This window comes from Carcharodon carcharias, chromosome 7, assembly GCF_017639515.1.
Source record: "Carcharodon carcharias isolate sCarCar2 chromosome 7, sCarCar2.pri, whole genome shotgun sequence".
In the NCBI taxonomy this organism is placed as follows: domain Eukaryota; kingdom Metazoa; phylum Chordata; class Chondrichthyes; order Lamniformes; family Lamnidae; genus Carcharodon; species Carcharodon carcharias.
In genome coordinates, this window is record NC_054473.1 from 155,101,398 (window position 1) to 155,122,988 (window position 21,591).

Sequence of the window (21,591 nt, forward strand, 5' to 3'; positions counted from 1 at the left end):
TGCTCAATACATTCGAATGGGAGCCAGATGACAATTTATTATTTTTGGAAAGCTTATGTATCTTGAATGGCAACTTCCAGATTTTTGCGTTTGACTGCCCGTGTGCATTCCCTGGAAGTTACTGTCTAACTTGCAAATAAATGATAGTGTGTTTATTTGCAAATTGTTTCATGGTATCAGGTCAGCTTAGATTATTTGCACAGGTATTTTTAAATTGAGATGTATCAGATGCATTGTAGATGATTGTTAGTCATTTAGAATTAGGCTTACTGTGAATGGATCTATGACAATGAGCTTTTGACATTTTACCAGAACCTCGCATTATTTAAAAGAAAAGTATTTTATGATGAACCAAATTAGTAAAATTATGCATCAATTTCACACAGGCATAAAAGCAAGCAATTTCAGAGCAATCTTTTGATAAAATTAATTGAGAGTTCAAATCTAGTGCTGCTAATTACTAAACCTATGAATGTGCAGCACTGAAACAAGCCATTTGATCCAAGATGGTCCTCATGCTCCACACAAGATTTCTCCCAGTCCTCTTCACCTAATTCTATCAATATTCTATCCCTGCTTCCCTTATGAGTTTATCTAGTTTCCCCTTAAATGCAGCTATGTTAATTCTCTTCTGGGTTACCAGGTGGTGTAATTTAAGCAATGAATTTACTTGGTGGGGAGGGAGAGAGGTATGGCAGCCTTTTATTTTCTGTGCCATGTACATCTCATACCATCTGATCATAGAATAACATCAAATTCTTAATAATTGCTGAGAAATATGACGTATGGCATGATTTTACATATGTAATGGAATAACATTTGTTTGATTGTAATGAGTACTGGTAAATTCACTGAGGAGCATGAGCACCTTAAGGCATTCTTTCATCAATAAATCAATCACAACAATCTGTTGTATGTCTTTTGGCTTCAGAGGAAATATTTCTGACCTACGGAACCATGATTTGAAGAAGCTGTACTTGGCTCCCACTTGTATTGAAACTGGCTAAGAATGCTCCATAGACTTTCCATTAAGGAACAAGACCAGTGAAGAAATCTAGATCAATTTCTGACTTGAGGTTTTGGGCTAATTTCAGTTTTCATGATAGAGGAGGTCTGACTATTATTTATATGATCTTGGAGCAGGTCATCTGACTGTTATAGCCCATATTTTCATCTTTGTCAGCATGACCAGGTGACTCTAAGCCTAGAGTGCTGTTAACTGAAGACGACTGATGTCCGTCTCTTTTTGTTGCCATGATCATATTGCTCTAAATGTATACTGCATTTTGACCATTAACTATCACGTGCCATTGAGAGAATTCAAATTGCTACAATTATTGATTTTTCAATTAACATTGTGAAGACTGCCAAAGAAGTAAATAATAAAAACATAATGACTAGGCCCACTGTTTTGCAGTTATTGAATTATCAATATCTGTTTATGACATGAAATTCCAGGATTTTTGCCAGTATTTTCGGTAAGGCATTCTGTTACTCCACTCACTTCTAATTAAGACCATTGGTTGTTGGTCATTGAGTGTTATTTTCCTGACTTTTTACAGGTGTTCTGGGACCACATTGTGCAATTCCATTTATATTTTTCTGTGAAAACAAAAATCAATGGTCTTGACCATAATTCTGCTGTGCTCTAAAGTTGCTAACAGCTTCTGTCTGTGGGTATGGGACACCTTTGTGTTCAAACCTGAAACGCGCATAGCCTTGGTGACCTGAAAACTGCCAGCCCAATCTGCAAGGGAATTGATTGACCAAAAGTAAAAAATAACAGTTTGGAGCTGCTGCACCCATGTGGCATGTCAGTGTCACATATCCTGTTCCCACCACTCCTTCCTTCCCAGCCCACAGAAGCACCAAACACATGACCAGGCTGGTGCAACTGCACACAACTGAAGATGTGGGCATTTTCACATATTGCTTTCATCTTGGATACCCTGGCAGAGTCAGGAACAGAGGTCAACACCTGTTTTGCTGCACTGACTCTGGATTTTCAGGCCCATGGCATTCAGCAGTAATTGAGGTAGGGCCATGGAGGGGTCAGGGAGGAGGATGGAGAGACAAGTCAGGTGAGATTTACTTTAGGGTTTTGCCATTTGGTTTGGTAGCACAGGTGGATGATTCTATGTATTGGTAAGTTTTATGCAAATTAACCTGTAATCATGTGCATCTAGTACAAAGCTATATTTTTCACCATGTTTTTTAAAACTTTCAGGTCACCTTTTCCATAAATTTGGAATCACTGAATCGGACTGGTACAGAATAAAACAGAGCATAGACTCAAAATGTCGAACGGCTTGGCGCAGAAAGCAGCGTGGACAAAGCTTGGCAGTAAAAGGTTTTGCCCGAAGGACACCTTCATCTTCAGTTATGAGTGGAACAGGTACAAAAATACATGGTGTAAACATTATCAAAGAAAGAGATTTCACATATCCTAGTTATTTATTTAATTTTTGAATTTTGGAAGCATGTTTAAGCAGAATACATCTGTTAATCCAATAAAGCAATTACTTAGTCTATTTTTACATATGTTATAGTTTATAGTAATCATATATTTTGGTCATTGCAAAAGTGTGCAAGAGATAAGTTTTCTTGTATTGCTTTGTTGACTTTATTCCATAATATATAAATTGAGCTGTAATGGTATTGGGGTAGCACTTTTCAAGTTGAGATTAAAAAGATGAAGCTGAACACATCATTGCCACCTTACTCATGCTTCACCTTTTATTCCTGTAAATTGCTTCAGTCTGGCTTCCACTCTGCCTACAGCGTTGAGTCTGACTTAGTCAAAATCATAAACGTGGCTGGCATTCCTCCTTATTCTGTCTGTGTACTTCAACATGGTCAGCCTCTGTGCTCTTCTGCTTCCTTTCATCCCAATTCATCTGTCTGGACCTCTCCCCAAGTGATTGTTTTTCTTACTTGTCATAACAACCAGCCCATCTCCAGCAATGGCTTCATCACCTGCCCTGTAACATCAGCTCCGGAACACACACAGCTTCCATCTTGGATCACACACCCCCACCCCCCCCACACCCCGTCCTTTCCCTCATTTACCTGTCACTTGATAACATTCCCTTTTCCCTCTCCAGCGCACTCAACTTGCAATCAATTCTGAGTTATAAGAAATTCTATCTGAACATGGATGGGTCATAATTTCACCCATTTGAACTTCGGGAAGACTATAGCTACCTCATTTGGCTCTTGCCAAAACTTCATATGCGGTCTCCGATTCCATCCCTCACCTACTTATCCAGGCTGAAACAGATGATGCAAAATGCCTGTGTTCTGTTCAACCCTAAGCTATTGAAATCCTCATGTTTCTGAATCACCAACATTACTTACTCATTTGGTAGAACCATTGCCCCTCAGTTAGAGGGTCATGGATTTAATCCCACTCCAGAGACTTAAGCCCTGCAAAACAGCTGACTGTACTGAAGTATAATGAAGCATAATATGCTCTTGTAGTTCTTGTAATAATGAATTTATGTGCCCTTACCTGACTAGTGGAAAAAAGCCTTTATTTTTTAGAAACTACATAGCTGCAGTCCACAGGGATAGAAATAAAGGCACTCGTTAAAGAACTTTGACCACTTAGTAGTGGCCTATTTTTAAGCATCAGTTGTCTTTTACGAAGTGGCCTCAGGCAAGGGAAGAGGCTGCAGGGTGAGGGCTGGAGTGGGGAAGGGTGTATCCCAAGTGTGTGTGGGGCACAAGTTCATCTGTGCAAGTGGCTTTAAGATGGTAACTGTGGAGGCAGTCTCCAGAGGAGGTGAGGCCAAATGGAGATGTGAGAGTGAGTAATGATGTCCCTTGAGCTGGCAGTGAATGAGATGCCAATGATTGTGTGATGGGCTTGAGTATGTGAGTTCAAAATGATGAGATGGTTGCCTTACCCTGGCTGCACAGATGAGATCATATGAGATCATTTATCCTCTGTCCGCATCGGATGGCCAACCTCTTCAGTGCTGCATTGGCACCGATCACCACTGCCATCGCCAACTAAGCTGCAACGGTAATGATGTTGCCCTTCCTGCTGCCAGAGCAGGGGTAGAGGACATCATGACAGGCCTCCGCAATGTCCAAAAAGCGCTCGAGGGATGCGTCACTAAAGCGGGGAGCTGCAGTCATCTTGCCTTTCGGGGCCATATCTTCTTTGTAGCAGTCCTGGGCTGGAAGCACTGAGAGGCATGTACGTGGCTGTATTTTAAATGTGGCACCTGGCATGAGGAAGTGGCGAGATGACAGCGTAGCGGGCGAATTGGAGCCTTCCCACCATCGAAATGGTGTATTTCCCAGGAATGGACGATTAATAATTAATAATCTATGGGTGCAGGAACGTGGGATTAGAAAGGGCACCTGGGTGTCCTCGGGCTGGCATGGACAAGATGGGCTGAATGGCCTCCTTCTGTGCTGTAACTGTTATATGGTTCTATGAGTTGGGAATGGGATGATATGGCGGGAAAAGCCACCATTGCGGCCAGCGGTAAAACATCCTTTTTCTCACCCGCTACCACATATAGTACAAATCTGGGACAATTCCCTCCTGGTCTTCACAGATTTTCACATGCACCAATCTTATTTTTCTTGGAATTAATGCGGATTAACTGCATTGAGTGACACTCAGCAGAGCCATCGTAACAGGCTGATTTTGTTGAAAGAGCGTTGGTTACAACAGAACGGTGTCTCTTAAAGAAGCCTTCATCCTCTTCTCTTGGTGAACAGCAAGTCTTTATTAACTACTTGTTACTCTATACAGTAAAGGGTACAGGCAAAGAGCTATCTCCTTCTAGGTCTTTGCACGTCTCTGCTCAATACCACACTGACCCTAGATCTGGATCATGTGCCTTCTTACATCACTGTGTGGGCGGTACTGTACTCAGTCCTACATTAATCCTGCATGTGCTGGAACCGTATACTATACCACCCCCAAGTCTTTATCCAATGCATTTGAAGCTACACTAGTTTACTTCATGTCTTATATTGTCAGCCTAATGCATTTACCTTGTTACCACACTATTGCTATTACTACATTATCACTGCAACAATATTATCCATACCCCATCTCCACCCTTCAAGTCCTCGAATTTACAGGTTCAGGCGGCGTGGAGACCTTATAATATCTGCATATCTTGTTCGCCGTTCCGTTGGAGGAGTGATAAGGTCTGTTGTTGCTGTTGCTTCCTATTGGCTTGGAGGTTGGACTAGCATTCAGGTATGCTTTCATTTTTTCCATTGCTTCATGTTGAACTGCTGTCGATCGGTTCAGTGATTGTGTTGATCAGTGTTTGCTGCTACTCTAACTCCTTTCTTGCTGGGTGGATGAACATTGAGTTTGTTTCATTAATGCTTCTTTCTTTTTCGTCATGTGGGCTGTCTCAATGTATATGGACGTTCATGTTTCAAGATTGGAATCTTCATTTGCATCAGTTTCACAATTTTAGCCAGTTTTAAAAATACTTCTTTTCAATTGCTTTGGAGCTTAGGAGTCTTTTCATTTGGCTCGGCAACTACTCTGCTAAGTTGGGTTGTCTTTGTTTCAGTGTTATCTGTGGAACTCTTATATAAGTTTAACAGTTTCACCTGGGCATTCAGTTCTGTTCAGAATGTTTCTTGCCTGGTCACTGACCACTGTTTAGATTTTTCCAGTTCATTTGTTAGATCCTCAGAACTCTTACAATTTTCTTAGAATTTTCCTCCTCTGCTTCCAAAGTCTGGATTTGCTCTTCCATAATGTTGTTCAGGTTGGATCAGAGTTCAACAGTTTCGTCAGTTTTTGTCATTATTTCTGCATTCATGCAACTGTTGTGCATCTTCCGTAATTCCTTCTCCTATTCCAGACATTTCTCACGATCTTTACGAGAGATGTCAGATACTTGAAGTTCTTCATGTTTTAATTGAAGTTCTATCTTTGTTGAATTTGTTTGTATAAGTTCATTATTTAAGCATTTCAAATCTTATAAGTGTTCTACTTCCTATGTTCTCATTGGTTCTCATTTTTCCTTAACAAACTTATTGTTCAACCGTGAAAGCTGAGTATAATTCCTCTATAATTGCACTTCTACCAGTTTTAAAAAAAATCTCACCTTCTTTAGTAAGAACTTCTATCTTTGCTTGCCATTCTATGTTCTTGATATTCATCTCTTTGGAAATGTAATATTTTTCCAACGTTTCTTCCAAACATGCAACTTTTTCCTTTAGCCTTGCAGTCTCTTTCATGTATCTCTCGGCTCCGTCCCAGAATACTGAACATTCCTGAGTCTTCTCTGAAAACTGGTTCGTTGATTCTTTCAGAGTGCCATTAAATTCATTTTGTTTGACTTCGTAATGTTCCACAGGAGCTGAGGGATCCTTGTAGGCATGTGAAGGTCCTTCAACAGGCCTTCCTCTTCATTGCAAAGCTCAATTATTTCATCACGAGTTTTTGTGTAATTTGCCAGAGTCTCATTGAGTCTATTCTGCTGTTCTGCTTCTCAAGGTATTCTTTATTTCGTCATATTGCTGAAGGGTTACATATTGTTTTTGAGTCTGATCCTGAAGGACAATTAGCTGTTTTTTCAACTATTTATTTTCTTGGTCAGCTCTTGTTTTTTCATGCAGCGTCTCAGTGTATTGCTTTGTCACTGATAGCTTCAATGCAGCTTTTCCTGAGATAGCATTCAATGTGTTAATTAACTCCTTGTATTTTTTCAGGGGTATGTATTGGTTTTTCAAAGAGTCTTTCAAGGCCACAACATCTTTGAGTACGCTTTCTGCCTAGTGTTGTACCTGGCTGTACAGCTGGTTAAGTTTTTCTAATTCCTGCTTTGATTTGCCAACTATTGAATTGAGAGTAGTTATTTTCCCCGATACCTTTGCGGTGTCTCTGAAATTTGTTTGTTCAGATCTCAAACAAGTTGGTTCAGTGAAGACTTCAGCTTATCGTATGTTCTCAAAGGTATACACTCGGCTTGAATCTTACACATAAAATCTTCCAGTTCAGCTTTTCTGATTTAACTTTAGCTTTTTCCTTGTCATTTGATACCAGCTGCTGATACAGTTCTGGAAATATGCCTGGATCTTTGAAAAGGTATTCTTTGGGAATTCTATCTCAGGCTACCCAAAAAGATACATTCCTGGCCTTCTGGAAGGTTCTGTATCTCTGTGGCGCCCTTGTGTGGTTTGTTTGGGTACTGTCTTAAACCCTCTCATCGCTTTGCTGGAGATTTTCTATGCCTCTTTTTAAGCCCTGTACTCTCCTCAACTTGAAGAGTAAAGTATTCATCAAAGGCTATTTAATAGTTCCTGGAGGCTGGTTGTAGATTCATCAATGCCTTGCATCAGGATAACATAGTTTGCGAGATCACCAAACCAGTATAAAAAGGCAGTAACCTGTGCCTCTTCGATTTTTTTTTTACTGAGACCTGATGTACTCCAGTAATGTGAAAAGTTGCTTTTCAAGGATGCCAGATCTCCTGTTGGATTTGGCCTTCGGGCTGGTCCAAATTGAGTTGGAAATGTTGAATTGTGATCCATGTTGAAAATTTTTAAAGTATGGGTAAGCTTTAATAGCTTACAGGCTTTCAAGAAGGCATCGCTGTTCACTACAATACAAAGAATTTCCCTTGCTTGCCGGTTTTGACTCCGCAAAATGGCGATGGCGCACTTCTTGAAGGAAAACTTTTAAAAATGGCTGCCTGGGTTGGCTGTCTGCCGACTTCTTTTGTTCAATGGCTCGCTTTTCTGAGGAATGAGGCATTCAGATTTAAATGTAAGCTTGATGTTTTCTGAGTTGGACAGTCATGATGTTCCCGAGAGATTTAATTTTTTTTTCTTTTATGTGTTTGGAGGCCACATATTGAGGTTCCGAGTCAAGGGATTGGGTTTTAGCGATGGGTTTTGTTCAAACTGTGCTTCTGACACTGGATTAGTGAAAGGGCTCTCAGGACTAACTGCAGCCTGGAACTTTAAAAGATTTAGCTCACCATTGCAGACTCTGTGTTTTGAAGCTGGACTTCCAAGGGAGATTCAGTGAAGTTTTCAGCTGCTGTAAAAAAAAAATCTGCCTTCAACTTCCACGCTCACTTCTCCAGAGCATTTTCTGGTGAATTGTCTCAATCTCTTCAGTTCCTGTTGGGAGCTTCTCTCAGATCAGAATTTCCATTGAAGGTTTTGATTTTTCTTAGTCTTTCATCATTTTAGTGAGGGTGAGGATTTTTGATCCCGAGCAGCCACCGTGTTGGGAGGGTATTGGCTACGGAATGGTGTCTCTTAAAGAAGCCTTCCTAGTCTTCTGTAGGTTAACAGCAAGCCTTTATTAACTACATGTAACTACATACAAATATACAGCAAAGGGTACAGGTAAGGAGCTATCTCCATGTCTAGGCTTTTACACATCTCTGCTGAACATCACACTGACCCTAAGCCTGGGTCATGCGCCTTCTTAGATAACTGTGTGGGTGGTATTGCGCTCGGTTCCAAATTAGCCCTCTATGTGCCAGAGCCTTATACTACAATTTTACTCTGGTTTGTTTTTCCAGAAAACAAAATCCCTTTACTTATATTATTTATATCACATGTTGATTTATTTTAAGATTTTGACTTTATTTTATCAGGAAGGAATCGATGTAATAACTTTTATTACATGGGACTTAGCTGACATAGCCTGCTGCAGAATCTTTGGTTATACTGTTGCTGTAATCCTGTGACAGTTAATACATTTAGTGTCTTGCAGCTGGTTAGCATAATATGCAAGTGTAAAGAATAGGAAATGACATTTTACATTTTTGAATTATATTGAAGGGAAAATTAATAATAGCAATACATGTAACAAAGATTAAATATGTGTAATATTTTGAAAAGATTAGAGCAAGGACTGCTGCAATGGAGTAAGTATGCCTTGTTGCATAATTTTGGAAGTCAGTTTCCCTTTAGAAACCGTTCACTTCCTACAGCATTGGTATGTTTTCGATGAGGTAGTTCAAAATAAAATATTGTTATGTAATCCCCTACTGTAATGAGGACAAGGAGGGAATTTATAGTGGTCTTGATAATTTGTCCAGGGATGATTGTCAACTGAAACTTTGAATCCTGTCAGACTTCAAACAAATCTCATAAGTACCTTCTCCAAGCATTGGATTTATAAAAATACTTTTGCCAGCTGAAACATCCACCTATCTATTTCACTTGTTTACAAGGAGTAGTGTCATTTCTAGTTTAAATCACTTCGGAATAATAATTCCGCCATCCGCTCCCATGTCTGCAGCTCCTACCATTTTGTTCAAATTACTTTTTCCCCTCCTCCATATAGGTCCATATATTTTGCATTCCATGAATGAAAACTCAAGTAGCTGAGCTGCCTGTCATTTTTTCCGTTGTGATTCTGTAACCAGCTGATAGAGTTTTCAACAGTCTTTAAATAAACCTCAGATTTTCTTCTCTTCCCCTAAACCTTCTTGTTGAAATCGTCAGAAAATAAAGAAAGCAAAGGCTCTGGACAGGTCAACGTCAAGAATCAGACACACTTAACTATTGTCACAAAAAATAGTTAATTCGTTCAGTAGCCCGTAATCCTTTCTCTTCGGAGAAAATAGGCGATGAATTGCAAAATGCTAGGCAACAGTGAAGCACTGAAATGACATCGGCCCATTTTGTTTTACTAAAGATGCACATTTAGATCAAATGCCTAATTAAAAGATAGGATTTGTTCCTTGAATTAACTCAGTTTCATGACCAGTGTAGGAGGCCAGGGGTGAAAGTATCAAATTAGGAATAGAAGAAGGAGCAGAATTAAGGCTACAGAAGGTGTTCTGCAAACCAGTCACCTTATCATTGTTCAGCCTCAGTATGAGAGAGAGAGAGAGAGCTCCATGAGCACTGGAAACTGCATAACAGATTGGATTAAACATTTGTAAATTGTCTTGCATGGAAGATGTGTTTGCAAACCTGGACAATAATATGGAAGAGGTAAATTGGCAAGTGTTGCATCTGGTGAAGTATCATGGGGATACAGTAATTCAGGGAAAACTGTTGAAACCCAGGATGATGCAAAATGAATAAAGAAATTGTGGAGGAATGATGCCTGAATAATAACTTTATCGGCACTTTTCAAATTCTAACAGATAGTGTATTTCCAGGTTTTTCTGTTTCTAATCAGATTTCTTGTTTTTGAAGTCTTGCAGTGCTATAACGAAAAGCAGAAAATGCTCACCAGGTCAGGCAACACCTGAGGTGAGAGAAATAGAATCAAAGATGACCTTTTATCAGAACTGAATGAAGCCTGTAAAGTACCAGGTTTTAAGCAAGTACAGAGATGGGGAAAGGGAAAGAACAAGCAAAAGGTCTGACTAGGTGGAAGGTGGGAGAGAGTCAATGAGAAAAGAGACAATGGCGCAAGGCATGAGAAGGTTTAAATGGACAAATAAAAAAGTGGGTTTAGAGGAAGTCCAAATGGGAATAGTAGAATCATTATCAACAAATGCTGTTTAAAAGACAAGAAATGCAGAAGGCGGTTACGATCTGAAATTGTTGAGTTTAGTGCTGAATCTGGAAGACTAATGTGCCGAATTGAAGGATGAGGTGCTGTTTCTCGAGCTTATGTTTACCTTCATTGGAACAGCACATGAAGTTGATGACAAAGAGGTGAGAGTGCAAGTGGAAAAGAGAATTAAAATAACAGGTGATTGAAACTCGGGGTCCCGTTAGCGAACAGAGCAGAGATGTTCTGCTAACTGGTTACCCCAGTTTTAATTTGACCTCCCCTATGTGGAGAAGGCAGCATTTGTGAGTAGCAAATGCAGTATACTGAATTCACCATTTTATTTCTTGGTGACTATCTTATATTGATGGCTTCTAGTTTTGCACTGTGGTAATTGGCAACTTGCTTTTCCTGAGGAGTGTTGTGGGTAGGCAGCCTAAAGTGCTCGAGTTAAATGTGGAAGTTGGTGGGTTTGAGTGAGCTTCCTGATGCACAGCATTTTTCCCAGTTTTAACCCCACCCCTGTATGCAAACTCAGGGGCTCTTCCAGATTAAAATTCAACCATAAGAGCCTAAACCAGGGAATTGTAAAACAAAATATTTAGTTCCATTATAAAACCCTGTACAGGGAGGGAAAGCAAGACGGAATTAAGATATAGTGAATGTAAAAAAAAAATCAAAAATATCTCCAAGCAGAATTAAATTTTGAAAGAATGTGACTCTCCACACTTATAAAATTAAACTTTCAATGCCAGAGGCATTTGGCCAGAAGAATTCAGTTAAAAATTCACTTACACCTGAAAGCAAAACCCTAATATTTTCTGGAATAATTAGTGAGTAACTAATGGGTAAATGTAGCAATTTTGTGCCCTTACATTGATTTCAATACTCAGTCTGCTGTCGAGATACTGGTCTAAGTGCAGTTTTTGGGGGAGCAGGGTAAATTGGACAGCAGTTTCCAGATTTTCATGTTTAACTGTGCTCTGTGGATTCTGGATGTTTCTGACTGATTCATTCCATAATAACAGTGAGTGTTAATAGTGTCACCATTATTTTTAACAAAATATTTGGGCTATAAAATCTGGGAAAAGCATATTCCTACATTTTTATTTCTGAGACCTTGAACAATATTTTGATTTGCAAATTTGAGCAATTGTGAAAGGTTTGAACCAATGTTCCCTTATACCAGCCTGAATAAAATGGATGAAAAGGATATAACTGGAACTGGCAGCAAATGTTCTTTAATTTCACTTTTTTTGTGTGTTTTTGTAGGGATTGGAGGCTAGTGAGGGGCTCCATGAGCTGTTTTCCTCAAATAACAGTATTCATCACAAAATTCTTTATTTTAACAAAATTATTTATTGCAGGTTTCCAGCATCAGTGTTTTGCTTTTGTATTATGTTACAACAGTGAAGTATAATTATTATGTTTTAGGACTGCATCTTTTAATTTGAGGGATGGTTAGAGTTTGGGACTGTATTTTGAAATTTAGGATAAATGAAAGGGATCATGTGATCTGTGCTGCAGTCCAGCTGAATGTAAAAGCTGGGTGTTTATTCTTAAAGATGAAAGGGAAGACTCAAATTGTGTTACTGAAAGGGAAGTGACTGAAATTTACATTGTTGCTATGTCCACAGTTAACAGACTTTAAGGGCAGGAGTTTTACCTCGTCGGGCGGACACAGCGGGTGGGCCTGGGAGCGGCAGTGAAACCGACCGCCGTCTGCAATTGGGCCCCGACCGCAATTTCACACTGGTTGGCCAATTAACGGCCAACCAGCGTGAATTGTGCGCTGAAACGCTCAGTGCTGCCTGGGTAGTGGGGAGAGGAGGACAAGCGCAGAAGTCAGTGAATGCGGATAGGTGCACTCAGTGAAAGCACCCTGAAGGAACAGATCTGCCTCGGGGAGCTGAAGATTTCTAACATTAAAAATAAAGATTTTAAAATTAAGGTGAATATGCCCCCTCATGTGACTCTGTTACAAGAGGAGTGACATGTTAAAAATTAGATTTAAAAAATGTTATTTGATTTTTAATTAACATCAGAAACCTCATCCCGCCTATGGATGAGGTTTCCTCAAAAATCCAAAGGCCGCTTGGCCTTTTTGCCCACCCATCAACAGTAAGGCTGGACAGGCAGGGAAAAATTCACTTCAATAATTTATTAATGGGCTTAACAGCCCTCATCGCGCGCTATTTCATGCTCGTGCATATCGGGCACACGACCGCATGCCAAGCTGAAAATCCAGCCCTAAGCCTCCTGAAACTCAAAGATGTTACCAGTATCAAAATTGTAAATAGTTGTGCTGAAATCTGCCCTTTTTGTTTTTAAAGACTGTTGTGTCAGAAATAGCTGCTTAATATTTCAACTTGGAGAAGGGGATAGGGGAAGATATTTCTGGGATCAAGTTACAGACTTTTCTGTAAATCCAGGAGTACAACTGGGATATTCTAGCATGGATAGAAGATTGGCTGTCTGGCAGGAGGCAGAGAGTGGGGATAAGAGGGTCCTTCTCAGGATGACGGCCGGTGACTAGTGGAGTTCCGCAGGGGTCAGTGTTAGGACCATAACTTTGCACTTTATACATTAATGATCTATATGAAGGAACTGAGGGCATCCTGGCTAAGTTTGCGGATGATACAAAGGTAGATGGAGGGACAGGTAGTATTGAGGAGGCAGGGAGACTGCAGAAGGATTTGGACAGGTTAGGAGAATGGGCAAAGAAGTGGCAGATGGAATACAACGTGGGGAAGTGTGAGGTCATGCACTTTGGTAGGAAGAATAGAGGCATAGACTATTTTCTAAATGGGGACAGAATTCAGAAATCTGGAGTGCAAAGGGACTTGGGAGTCCTAGTCCAGGATTCTCTTAAGGTTAACTTGCAGGTTGAGTCGGTAGTTAGGAAGGCAAATGCAATGTTGGCATTTATTTCAAGAGGACTAGAATATAAAAGCAGGGATGTGCTGCTGAGGCTTTATAAGGCTCTGGTCAGACCACATTTAGAATATTGTGAGCAATTTTGGGTCCCGTATCTCAGGAAGGATGTGCTGGCCTTGGAGAGGGTCCAGAGGAGGTTCATGAGAATGATCCCAGGAACGAAAGGCTTAACATATGAGGAACGTTTGAGGACTCTCGGTCTATACTTGATGGAGTTTAGAAGGATGAGGGGAGATCTGATTGAAACTTACAGAATACTGAAGGACCTGGATAGAGTGGACGTGGGGAAGATGTTTCCATTAGTAGGAGAGACTAGGACTTGAGGGCACAGTCTCAGAGTAAAGGGAAGACCTTTTAGAACAGAGATGAGGAGAAACTTCTTTAGCCAGAGAGTGATGAATCTATGGAATTTATTGCCACAGAAGGCTGTGAAGGCCAGGTCATTAAGTGTATTTAAGACCGAGATAGATAGGTTCTTGATTGGTAAGGCGATCAAATGTTACGGAGAGAAGGTGGGAGAATGTGGTTGAGAAACTTATCGGTCATGGTTGAATGGCGGAGCAGAATTGAAGGGCCTAATTTCTGCTCCTATGTCTTCTGATATTTGCAGCTTTGGTCTTTGTAATGATTTGACGGAGTGGACAGGCTTCAACAAGAAACAGCTAAACTTTCTTACAGAGAGCTTTTCAAGCACTACACACTTGATCAGGACTCTCGTGAGGAAGCTCCATCCCCTGGATTGCCCATGCTTAGAGCTCACTGATCAGAGTCTTAACAGAACATCAGATGACCCCCGAAAGCCAGCAGGAGGGGCTAGACCCTCAGTGACCACAGTTCTCCCCCCTCCCCTTTAGATTTTTACAATTTCTAATAATGGGAAATATTTGAACATCCAACAACATACACATACATACAATTTCAGGTGATTAAAGATCAAGCCTCTGAATTGCTCTCCTTATATGGCTGGTACAGAAGAGGCCATTTGGCCCATCGTGTCTGCACCAGCTCTCCAAATGAGCATTATGACCTAGTGCCATTGCCCTGCCTTTTCTCCATACCCCTGCACATTGTTTCTATTCAAATAATCACCTGATGCCCTCTTGAATGTCTCGATTGAACCTGCCTCCACCACACTTCCAGGCAGTGCATTCCAGACCTGAACCACTTGTGTGAGAAAGCTTTTTCTCACCTCACATTTACTTCTTTTGCAAATCACATTAAATCTGTGCCCTCTCGTTCTTGATCCTTTAATGAGCGGGAACAGCTTCTCCCTATCTACTCTGTCCAGATCCCTCATGATTTTGAACATCTGTATCAAATCTCCTCTTAACCGCCTTTTCTCCAAGGAGAACAATCCCAACCTCTCCAATCTATCCTCATAGCTGAAGTTTCTCATCCCTGGAACCATCCTTGTAAACCTCTTCTGCACTCTCTCCAATTTGTTCACATCCTTCCTATAATGTGGCACCCAGAACTGTACACAGTACTTCAGCTGAGGTCTAACTCTGAAGCTCAGAGGCACAGCTTGACCACTTGAGGTTCCTCAACAGGAATGACAGGACCTGGGACAGCAGCATGAGACACGTCATTGGAATGTGGTAGTTTGGGGTTTGGCAACTCGACAGAGACATCGGGCATGCCTATTCTAGGTTGATCAGTCATCTCAGGAATTGATGGGTTATTGTTAATCACAGGTGGAAGTTGGTTGTTGGAATGTCTCTCTAGCACAAATATGACTTATGTGCTTACGGACAATTCTATCTCCCACTTGTTCTTGGAAAGATAATGGACCAGTCTCTGAGACAGTGGTTCCAGGAGCCCGACAGGGTCCACTGCCAAAATTTCACACAAATACCGTGTCACCTACAGTGAAGGTGCAAGCTTTGCTGTGTATGTCGTGGTTTAATTTTTGATTACTCTCTACCTCCCCCTCTAAATTTGCAAATACCAGGTGTAACCGTGCACTCAGGCAGTGTTTCATGAATAATTCAGATAGTGTTGAACCTGTAGTCGAATGTGGTGTTGTACGATAACTGAAAAGAAAGTGGGAAAGTTGAGATTCCAGATCTTTTTCATACCAGACTTAAAAGTTTGTAATACCCTTTCGGCTAGGCCATTCGATGAGGGATGGTAAGGGGCTGTTTTAATATGTCTGATTCCATTCAGATCTATACATTTCTGAAACTCTGTGATGGTAAAAGCGGTGCCATTATCTGAAATGACAATTTCAGGTAGGCCACGTATGCTGAAACTGTGATGCAGCTTCTCTATAGTTGCATTTGATGTTGGTGACTTGACTTTATATAATCCATCCATTTGGAATGTGCATCTACAATTAACAAGGACATGGTAACCAAGAATGGTCCTACGTAATCAAAGTGTAATCGAATCCAGGGTCGACCAGGGTACTCCCACAGATGCAGGGGAGCTGGAACAAACAACTTCTGTTCTTGCTGACAGTGGAGACAGTGCTTGACGAAATTTTCAATATCTCCATTAATGCCTTGCCATCACAAATAGCTTCGTGCAAGCATTTTCATTTTTGATATGCCTGGATGGGCACTATGGAGCTCTGTCAAGAGTGGCTCTCTGCCTTCTGGTGGGTCCACCACTCTTGACCACCATAACAAAATCTCACCTTGGCAGTTCAATTCCGTCTGTCTGACATGGAATGGTCTCATCTTCAGATACAGGCAAGTCTGGCCATCCTTTTGAGATAAAGTCTCTGACTTTCAATAAAGTTGGACCTCTGTCCAATTTCTAATTTGTTTTGCACACAGGTGAAAAATCTAAGTAGTTCATTTATAGCACTAATTCCTGTGGAACGGGAGTATGCACAATACTGTTTGACAACGGGTGCCAACTGAGTGCATCTGCATTTGCAATGTGTAGGCCAGGACAGAACATATGCAGATAATATCAGAGCCCATCGTTGCATCCTTGTTGATGCTATTGGCAGGATGTCCTTGTCCTTGCTGAATAAACCCATTAATGGTTTATAGTCCGACAGAATGGTGTACATGCAGGTAGTGGTGCAATTTCTTCACCCTGAATACTACAAATACCCCTTCCTTTTCTAGCTGGAAATAGCTCTTCTCGGCTGTGGAGAGGGTTCTTGAGACACAGCCAATGGGCCTTGCAGACCCATTTTCCATTTTCTGGGATAACACAGCTCCCACTCCATAGAGAGAGGCATCACATGTTAATAGTCGCTCTTTCGACGGGCTGTAGTTTACCAGTAGACACGACGAATGTAACAATTCCTTTGCTTTCATGAAAGCTTCTTCCTGTTGTGTCCCCCAAAGCCAATGGTGGTTCTTTTTTAGTAACGAGTGTAATGGTGCCAACACAGAGCGGCTATAGTAGTTGATCGTGCCCAGGAAGGACTTGAGTTCTGTTATATTGGATGGTGATAGTTCAGGCAATAAAAGATGTACCATAACAAAAACAGAATTACCTGGAAAAACTCAGCAGGTCTGGCAGCATCGGCGGAGAAGAAAAGAGTTGACGTTTCGAGTCCTCATGACCCTTCGACAGAACTTGCGTTCGAGTCCAAGAAAGAGTTGAAATATAAGCTGGTTTAAGGTGTGTGTGTGGGGGGCGGAGAGATAGAGAGACAAAGAGGTGGAGGGGGGGGTGGGGGTGTATGGTTGTAGGGACAAACAAGCAATGATAGAAGCAGATCATCAAAAGATGTCAACGACAATAGTACAATAGAACACATAGGTATTAAAATTAAAGTTGGTGATATTATCTAAACGAATGTGCTAATTAAGAATGGATGGTAGGGCACACAAGGTATAGCTCGTGGGTTTTTTTTATATATATAATGGAAATAGGTGGGAAAAGGAAAATCTTTATAATTTATTGGAAAAAAAAGGGAAGGGGGAAACAGAAAGGGGGTGGGGATGGGGGAGGGAGCTTACGACCTAAAGTTGTTGAATTCAATATTCAGTCCAGAAGGCTGTAAAGTCCCTAGTCGGAAGATGAGGTGTTGTTCCTCCAGTTTGCGTTGGGCTTCACTGGAACAATGCAGCAAGCCAAGGACAGACATGTGGGCAAGAGAGCAGGGTGGAGTGTTGAAATGGCAAGCGACAGGGAGGTTTGGGTCATTCTTGCGGACAGACCGCAGGTGTTCTGCAAAGTGGTCGCCCAGTTTACGTTTGATCTCTCCAATGTAGAGGAGACCACATTGGGAGCAACGGATGCAGTAGACTAAGTTGGGGGAAATGCAAGTGAAATGCTGCTTCACTTGAAAGGAGTGTTTGGGTCCTTGGACGGTGAGGAGAGAGGAAGTGAAGGGGCAGGTGTTGCATTTTTTGCGTGGGCATGGGGTGGTGCCATAGGAGGGGGTTGAGGAGTAGGGGGTGATGGAGGAGTGGACCAGGGTGTCCCGGAGGGAGCGATCCCTACGGAATGCCGATAAGGGGGGTGAAGGGAAGATGTGTTTGGTGGTGGCATCATGCTGGAGTTGGCGGAAATGGCGGAGGATGATCCTTTGAATGCGGAGGCTGGTGGGGTGATAAGTGAGGACAAGGGGGACCCTATCATGTTTCTGGGAGGGAGGAGAAGGCGTGAGGGCGGATGCGCGGGAGATGGGCCGGACACGGTTGAGGGCCCTGTCAACGACCGTGGGTGGAAAACCTCGGTTAAGGAAGAAGGAGGACATGTCAGAGGAACTGTTTTTGAATGTAGCATCATCGGAACAGATGCGACGGAGGCGAAGGAATTGAGAGAATGGGATGGAGTCCTTACAGGAAGCAGGGTGTGAGGAGCTGTAGTCGAGATAGCTGTGGGAGTCGGTGGGTTTGTAATGGATATTGGTGGACAGTCTATCACCAGAGATTGAGACAGAGAGGTCAAGGAAGGGAAGGGAAGTGTCAGAGATGGACCACGTGAAAATGATGGAGGGGTGGAGATTGGAAGCAAAGTTAATAAATTTTTCCAAGTCCTGACGAGAGCATGAAGCGGCACCGAAGTAATCATCGATGTACCGGAGAAAGAGTTGTGGAAGGGGGCCGGAGTAGGACTGGAACAAGGAATGTTCCACATACCCCATAAAGAGACAGGCATAGCTGGGGCCCATGCGGGTACCCATAGCCACACCTTTTATTTGGAGGAAGTGAGAGGAGTTGAAGGAGAAATTGTTCAGTGTGAGAACAAGTTCAGCCAGACGGAGAAGAGTAGTGGTGGATGGGGATTGTTCGAGCCTCTGTTCGAGGAAGAAGCTAAGGGCCCTCAGACCATCCTGGTGGGGGATGGAGGTGTAGAGGGATTGGACGTCCATGGTGAAGAGTAAGCGGTTGGGGCCAGGGAACTGGAAATTGTTGATGTGACGTAAGGTGTCAGAGGAATCACGGATGTAGGTGGGAAGGGACTGGACAAGGTGAGAGAGAAGGGAGTCAAGATAACGAGAAATGAGTTCTGTGGGGCAGGAGCAAGCTGAGACGATCGGTCTACCGGGGCAGTTCTGTTTGTGGATTTTGGGTAGGAGATAGAAGCGGGCCGTCCGAGGTTGGGCGACTATCAGGTTGGAAGCTGTGGGAGGGAGATCCCCAGAGGAGATGAGGTCAGTGACAGTCCTGGAAACAATGGCTTGATGTTCAGTGGTGGGGTCATGGTCCAGGGAGAGGTAGGAGGAAGTGTCTGCGAGTTGACGCTCAGCCTCCGCGAGGTAGAGGTCAGTGCGCCAGACAACAACAGCACCACCCTTGTCAGCGGGTTTGATGACAATGTCAGGGTTGGACCTGAGAGAATGGAGTGCAGTAAGTTCAGAGAGAGACAGGTTAGAATGGGTGAGAGGAGCAGAGAAATTGAGACGACTAATGTCGCGCCGACAGTTCTCAATGAAAAGATCGAGAGAAGGTAAGAATCCAGAGGGAGGGGTCCAGGTGGAGGGAGAATATTGGAGATGGGTAAAAGGATCCGTTGAACTGGGAGAGGACTCCTGCCCAAAGAAGTGAGCCCGGAGACGAAGACAGCGGAAGAAGAGTTCAGTATCATGCCGAGCCCGAAATTCATTGAGGTGAGGGCGTAAGGGTATGAAACTAAGTCCTTTGCTGAGCACTGAACGTTCAGCATCGGAGAGGGAAAGGTCAGGGGGTATAGTGAATACACGGCTGGGGTTGGGATTGGAAGAAAGGGTGGGGACGGAGGAACAGGCAGGGGTGGGGGGTCCTAGATGGGTGTTGGTGTCGATGAGTTGTTGTAGCTTGCGTTCCTTAGCACTTGAGAGAAAGAGAAAAAGTTTCTTGTTGAGGCGTCGGATGAGCCGAAGGATAAAATGAAACTGGGGGCACACGCAGCTTTGAAAAAGGGTACGGCGGTGCTGCTGGAGGGAGAGGTCGAGTGTGTTCATATGGCGGCGCATGGCACTGAGTGTGGATTTCAGAATGTGACTGGAACAGCAGTCCGAGAAACGTTTTATGTCCCGGAGATACCTGTAATCCTGGGTGGGTTCGAAACATGAGGGGTGGAATTTCAGTTGAAATCCACGTGGGGTAAGTCGGAGACGGAGACAGTCACTGAGAAAGGAGATATGGCTGTGAAAGCGGGTTTTAGTAAACACCTTGTCAAACAAGATGTACCATGTCTGTGCAGTCCCATGGCATCCACCCTGGGGCCTAGATAAGTCACTTCTGGTGCCTGTAATGTGCACTTTTCCTCCTTTAACGTACTCCGACTTCCATGAACCACCTTAGCACCACCTCCAGGTTGATCAAGTGCTCTGCCTCAGTTAACCCATGATGAGGACACTGTCAATTACTCATGGAAATCATTGCAAAAGGCTTTCCATTGTTCTCTGGAAGATTCCAAATGCCAGCAAGACCCCGAAGGGTAGATGGGTGTATTGGTAGAGACTTTTGTGTGTGTGTTAATAGTTATGTACTGTTTCGATGTGCTATCAAGCTCTAGTTACTGGTAAGTGTGGCTCATATCCAGTTTTGTATAGGATTTGCCTCCAGCCAGTTTGGCATAAAAGTCACCTATCCTTGGGTTAGGGTACTTATCTAGTTTGGCTGCCTTATTTACGGTCAATTTATAGTCTCCACAGATACGTCTGATGTGGTTGGGCTTAACTACCGGAACTTGGGCGCAGCCCATTCCAAGAATTGAGCAGGTTGGATAATGCCCAGCTTTTCTAACTGGCACAGTTCCTTTTCTTTCAATGTATAAGGCACACAAGTGAGGTGTCACCTGTGGCTCCACATGTATCTTGGCCTGCATGCCTTTTAACTTCCCTAGTTCATCCCAAAAAGCGGTGTTGTATTTTCTTAGAAGCTCTGGAACTCCATCTGATTTTTGGTGAAATGTCTCAGACCAGTTGAGCTTGATCTTCTGCAGCCAGTCTCAGCCTAAAAGACTGGGTCCTTCTACTTTCACAATTATTACAGGCAGCTGGGCTGTCTTGTAAGAAACTGGTACTTTGGCGATGTCCTTTACCTGAATGGATTCTCCCATGTAAGTGCTTAATTTAGTGGCTGTCCGCTCTAGGTTTATTGGCTATCTACCTTCATTAAGGTACCTGAAAGTATGCACTCCCACCACCATAGTTGAGGCATGTGTATCCACCACCATTATTAGTGGCTTCTCATTAACTTGGATTAGCACAATGACAGATTTGGTTTTCACAGCTGTTACGTTATACAGGGAATAAAAGTCCATGTCAGCAGCTTCAGTCTCTGCTGTATTCTTTTCAATCACGTTGGTTTGTTGTTTTGCAGGCTGTTTCAGCTTTGCCCTGGTGTGTTTGGTTTTCGTGCCATGGTTGGCGGTAGGTTCCGTCCCAACATGAAGTACGGCGCCATGTTCTATGTGTTGCAAAGCCTGCAAGTCTCTCACAGCACTTTCCATGGTGAGGGAAACTTCTAGGGGGCGCTTAAACTTGATGTCGACATTGGCGAGTAAACAGCTCTGTATGGCGTCATCGTCAACTCCACAAACTAATCAGTCCCTCAGCATATCATTTAATATGTCCCCAAAGTCACAGTGTTCTGTTAACTGCTTGATGTTCACTACATAGGTTGCAATGAACTCTCCCGGGGCCCTAACTCTGGAATGAAGTTTAAAACGCTGCATTGTTATAAGGTTTACAAGAATGTTGCCAGGGTTAGAAAAGTGTAGCTACGAGGAGAGATTAGATAGGTTAGGGTTATTTTCCTTAGAACAAAGAAGACTGAGAGGTG

The 21,591-nt window shown here is 42.6% G+C and overlaps 1 protein-coding gene across 5 annotated transcripts in view; it reads left to right on the forward strand.

Annotated features, from left to right (window-relative positions):
- LOC121280341 (BTG3 associated nuclear protein) overlaps positions 1–21,591 on the forward strand; it is a 281,633-nt gene that overhangs the window by 129,882 nt on the left and 130,160 nt on the right. For all 5 annotated transcript variants that reach the window (XR_005943600.1, XM_041192229.1, XM_041192230.1 and 2 more), the window contains one exon: positions 2,228–2,395. Coding sequence is in view for 4 of the 5 variants with exons in the window: in XM_041192229.1 (XP_041048163.1) it covers positions 2,228–2,395 (168 nt within the window). In the remaining variant the exon portion in view is untranslated. The remainder of the gene's footprint in view (positions 1–2,227; positions 2,396–21,591) is intronic.